We start from the raw sequence: 5,377 nt of genomic DNA, 5'->3' as shown, positions 1-5,377 counted from the left end.
TTCATTGTTTCTGTTAAACCTATCCTTTGGACTGACTCTGCTAGCAAACAGTGAATCTGAAGTTAAAAGACTTCTCACTGTACCACATTGGTAGTAGTCAGTGACATGTCAAAGCTAAGCTGGCCTTGGTTAAAACCCTGGATGGGAGACCAAATGGATAGCTGTAGATCAACTCTCCAGTAGGAGGTGCTGCCCAGCCTCTTTTTTCTGGTAGTGACTATAATGTTGAAGCTATATTGTTTCAATTTCAACATTTGTTATAATGTGTATATATTCTTTACACTGAATACGAGGCTGACTGATTGCTCTGCTCTCTCCCTTCAGTTTGACCATGACGTCGCTCTACTTGGCAGTGTTGGTGCTCTGTATGAGTGCTGTGTATGCGGCCCCTATGTTTGACTCTCAGTTGGAGGGCCACTGGCACTTGTGGAAGAACTGGCACAGCAAGAACTACCGTGAGGTGGGTGTTTAAGCACAAGTGGAGGAGCACATCCTCATAGGAACCCCTCAGTATCTCCCAACGAGTGGCTCTAATTGGTGCATTTGCATACTTGTAGCTGTAAATTACAATTAACTCAGTATAACATTATTGCATGGATTGTGTATCTTCTGACTGTTTTTCACTCATTGTTAGAGCGAGGAGGGCTGGAGGAGGATGGTTTGGGAGAAGAACCTGAAGAAGATTGAGATGCACAACCTGGAACACTCTATGGGAAGACACTCCTACCGTCTGGGCATGAACCACTTTGGTGACATGGTAAGAAGAATCACCTTGCTGAGCAGTGCTTGACTTGGACTAAATGGGTGCCAGTACTGTTTATATTAAGGTGCAGGAAATCCGTGGTACTTTGAGCTAATATTCTGAGGTGCAGGAACTCAAGCAGTAGAATGTTTGAGGTGCCAATATCAATTGTGGTGAGCTCCTGCCCAAGTCAAGCTCTGTTGCTGAGGCATTTTAAGGGTGGAGCAGGAGGTACATTTCAGAAGTCTTGTCCCATGCTGAATCTTTTTGTATTGACATTATTTTAATTTAGCCTTTATTTAATTAGGCAAGTCAGTTAAGAACAAATTCTTATTTACAATGACAACCCACTGTTCTGAGGCTAACTGCCTTGTTCAGGGGTAGAACGACATATTTTTACCTTGTCAGCTCGGGGATTTGATCTAGCAACCTTTCGGTTACTGGCCCAACACTGTAACCACTAGGCTACCTGCCGCCCCTGCATTGGCTACAGCACCTACAGTATGAAATATTTCACAGGCACTTTGAAAACCGACACAGGTGTCAGCGTTGACAACTAAAGCAGGAATGTATTCACTCACAGGTTAGGTTTCTTCCACTATCAGGTTCTGACAGAACAGAACAGTGATCCTGAGAAGGGAACAGAAATATTTTTTTTAACGCACCATGTTTCTGTTTCAATGTGTAACTTTAAAAAAAAAACAGTACTAAGACATTAGACCTACATGTTACATTCAGATAGTAAATTACAAAACACATCTGGCCAGGGAGACATTACATTTCAACATGTTTTTCTGGATTCCTTCCTCCCTAGACCAACGAAGAGTTTGGGCAGCTCATGAACGGCTACAAGCAGACAACTGAGAGGAAGTACAAGGGCTCTCTGTTCATGGAACCCAGTTACCTGCAGGCCCCTGAAGCTGTGGACTGGAGAGAGAAGGGCTACGTCAATCCCGTCATGGACCAGGTGAGACCTGAATCACTCATGAGTCATGACTCATATCCACACACACTGCTGTGTCACTTAATGCAGACTTTCCTGAGTTCTTACATCCAGGGAAATGTCTGGCTTGTTTGCATGCTTACCTATGACATGCCTGTAATTTACAGTATGTGTAAAATTCCGTATGCCAATGGTTTTTCACATAGTTATTACTTACATACACTGGCTTAATATGCACATGTCAGTGTGCTCTGACATGAAATACTAACAAGATGTTTAACAATCTTTACCCCAGGGCTCATGTGGGTCTTGCTGGGCGTTCAGTGCCACCGGGGCCATAGAGGGCCAGCTATTCAGGAAGACTGGCAATCTGGTGTCTCTGAGTAAACAGAACCTGGTGGACTGCTCCAGACCCCAGGGCAACGAGGGCTGTGATGGTGGTCTCATGGACCTGGCGTTCCAGTATGTAAAGAACAACGGCGGCCTGGACACAGAGGCGTCCTACCCCTATGTGGGCAAGGTAAGGCCCTGTGTTCTATTAGTCTGAATTCAAATGTAATGGCGTATGAAGATGCATTTATTAAAAGTAAGGCCCTGTTCTTTTAGCCTGGTCCCAGATCATGCAGTTTCCTGTAGAACCAACTCCTATGGTTGTTATTTTGGAATGACTTACAACTTTGAGAAATAAATTACAATTTCCACTTCATTAGTGGGATTTATGTCTCCAAGGATGACTGACTTGCTTGAATAATTGGAGTGTTTTTTACTAATCATGGCCGTTGGTCTTATCTGGTAACTCAGGATGCCCTTTGCCACTACCGACCAGAGTTCAGTGCTGTCAATGAAACCGGCTTCGTGGATATCCCCAGTGGCAAGGAGCACACTCTGATGAGTGCTGTGGCGTCTGTCGGCCCCGTCTCTGTCGCCATCGATGCCAGCCACGACTCCTTCCAGTTCTACAAGTCTGGTGAGTAGCAGTTAGCGGTGCAACTTAAATTATGTGTTAGAATATTTGGAAGGATTGGATTCCCTACCTACTATTTTTGGGTAGCAGTGAGCTGTTCTGGTCTGTCCTTTTCACACTGTAGCTAAGATTTACAAATGGTATCATCTGAAGTAAATTGTTACCAATATTTCAGTTTTGCCCTCTAGTAAAGAGCTACACGCTACCTAACTACCTTTAGCTTTGAGATCAGGTGGTTTTACATACTTAGGTAAACCCAGCATCTTAGCCCACTAATTGAACTATGTCTTCTCCCTGTAGGCATCTACTATGAGAAGGAGTGCAGCAGTGAGGAGCTCGGCCATGGAGTTCTGGTGGTGGGATATGGTTTTGAAGGAGAGGATGTAGATGGCAATAAATTCTGGATTGTCAAGAACAGGTACAGTACATCGTATCTTCCTAGGATGTTTTTGTTTGTTACGTCACCACTACGGGATTGGTTGATTTCCTCATCGGGGAATATGCATCTCTACATTGCCTTTATTTGAATACAGTGTTGGTGTTGTCCTGATACTATGGTCTAAGTCATACATTTCTCTAAAGCAGCAGTGAATCTATAATTTCCTACTAACTAGAACTGTGGGACTAACATGTTTTGTCTCTTCCTCAGCTGGAGCGAGAAATGGGGAGACAAAGGCTACATCTACATGGCCAAAGACAGGAAGAACCACTGTGGCATCGCCACGGCAGCCAGCTACCCACTGGTCTAGTGTTCTAGAACCTGGCGGTTCTAGTACACTAGACCTTAGTTTTAGAAACGTTTGAAAGTTCTGGATAAAGGGTCATGATTACAGTGCTGCCTTAACTAAATCTGTGAAAGGTGCATGAGAACCTGCTGCTTGGGTTTTAAAGAACCACATTTAGGGAATTTATTTTATACTTTATTTTGTGTGTATGCCTGTTGTGTCAAGTGAATGTTACCTGTGTACATTCCTAGTTCTGCTTTTACACCTGTTTTGTACAGATGAACAAAATAAACTTTAAAAAAATATATTTTGTTGTACTAATCGCCTACGTTTTCCTATGATGTAGCGCTAATTTTTGAATGTTGGCACTATCTAGCAGCTATTATGACCGTCAGTGAAGGCTGACTCTCAAACACAAACATGTCATGTGGAAGCTAGTTACATTGCAACAGCACTAGGCTGTGTTCAAAACAAATCTCCCCTGCATCCCATTTCCCTGTAACATGACACTCCTGCTTGAGACACTTGAACTATTTATTTTGTTATACTATTTCAGTGATATGTATATTTTTGGATGGTACAGTGATTCCCTACACTTCAGTGCTTGTTTAATTTTCACAAAATGAAATTGAGCTACCAGTGAATTTTGGTCACCAGGAAATGACAGGGTGTCTTGACCCTATAGCCACTACATAACACAGCCAAAACCGCTTTCCCATTTGACAACAGATGGCAGGTGAAATCATTAGACTAATCACAACACTGGCAGGTCAGGAATTTTGATTTTATTCTGCTATTACTGCAGATATGAGTCTTCTCAGAAAAATTGGTTACAATTCTAAAGATCCTGTGTAGCACCTTTAAAGGTGTGGGGTTTGAATGAGAGCTGCTGCCTCTACTTGGCATTAAGCAGATGGATTTTTTTTTTTTTTTGGGGGGTGTACTTGTATATCTAGCTGCTTCACCCTACAGAAACAAGATTCCCCCTCCAATTGGCAGTTCTGGCTCAGACGAGCTTTACCAAGGCTTATTTTATGCCTAGGCCTTATGAATAAAAGCCAATACAGACCGATTGGTATAAGTTATTTGTTTTCACGTTGAATTTTGACAGTCTTTCAATAGTCTTCATGTGCACCCACAAAAGTTAAATCTTTTGTATACAAAGTGGCAAGCCAACCAAATCCTTTGTTTGACCAAAACATGCTTTGAGGCAGAAATGTTTTTTTTAAAACATTTTCACACCCATTGCATTTCCTATATTGTCCTTAAGACCGCTACACCATCTTTTACTATTTTCTACAAACCTTCCAGAGAGGCCATGAGTAATGGCATACCTTGTTAAAGGGCAAGTGCAGTCAAAATTCAGTATAAAATCCTTTCAGCTGTTATTTCCCAATAGCTGCTGGTTGAAAATACAATCAACACAGGATGTTTTAATCAGCAGGTTTTGCATGAGGAGTTGCAGTATCAGTTAACAGACCAGTTCCAAACCCCTGTCAATAACAGCTCGTTTTCAGGTTAGAATACATATTCCTCCCCATTAGGCCCTTCATCTCTGGTGAATTGAGCTACTCTTTGGTGCCCTTCCCCTCGCCACTCAGACCACTCCAAGACAGTCCTAGCGACATTCTTGCTTGACAAATAGGTTTTTGCTAAAAGCTGTTTCTCTATGACCACTTTAATGGAAAACCATTTCAGTAAGGCTGTAATATGTCACTTTTTTGGGCGACCGTGCCTAATTCACAGAAACGTTGGTCACTCTCATTGAAAGCAAGTCTAAGAAGTGGTAGCTCTGTTCTATGTGAGCTATTTCTATGCTTCCCGTTCTTAACTTTAGTTTTTGCGTCTTTTAATTTCGGTTTTGAACACCAGCTTCAAACAGCAAAAAATATATTTTGGGTTATGGAACATATATTTCACAGAGGTTTAGATGGAACAATGATTCTCTACGCTATACTTGTTTTGTCACAAACTGAAATTAGGCGAACTGTGAACTGAATTTT

At 42.1% G+C, this 5,377-nt stretch overlaps 1 protein-coding gene across 1 annotated transcript; it reads left to right on the top strand.

Annotated features, from left to right (window-relative positions):
- The first annotated feature begins 331 nt into the window (after window positions 1-331).
- On the top strand, window positions 332-3,544 carry LOC120025908 (procathepsin L-like). The gene is made up of 7 exons (XM_038970626.1): window positions 332-460; window positions 635-757; window positions 1,557-1,709; window positions 1,981-2,205; window positions 2,487-2,652; window positions 2,950-3,067; window positions 3,299-3,544. Exons 1-7 carry the CDS (start codon window positions 332-334, stop codon window positions 3,396-3,398), a joined length of 1,014 nt encoding a protein of 337 aa, XP_038826554.1. The 3' UTR covers window positions 3,399-3,544.
- The last annotated feature ends 1,833 nt before the right edge of the window (window positions 3,545-5,377 follow it).

This window comes from Salvelinus namaycush, chromosome 31, assembly GCF_016432855.1.
Source record: "Salvelinus namaycush isolate Seneca chromosome 31, SaNama_1.0, whole genome shotgun sequence".
Classification (NCBI taxonomy): Eukaryota; Metazoa; Chordata; class Actinopteri; order Salmoniformes; family Salmonidae; genus Salvelinus; species Salvelinus namaycush.
Note: the sequence above shows the minus strand (reverse complement) of the source record. Positions and strands in the feature narration are given on the sequence as shown.

Bases quoted from the DNA above. Each gene is read 5' to 3' on its own strand.
- LOC120025908 (XM_038970626.1), top strand. From the start codon at position 332: ATGACGTCGCTCTACTTGGCAGTGTTGGTGCTCTGTATGAGTGCTGTG. The intron at 461-634 runs GTGGGTGTTTAA...ACTCATTGTTAG, and splicing joins ACAGCAAGAACTACCGTGAG to AGCGAGGAGGGCTGGAGGAG. The intron at 2,206-2,486 runs GTAAGGCCCTGT...CTGGTAACTCAG, and splicing joins CCTACCCCTATGTGGGCAAG to GATGCCCTTTGCCACTACCG.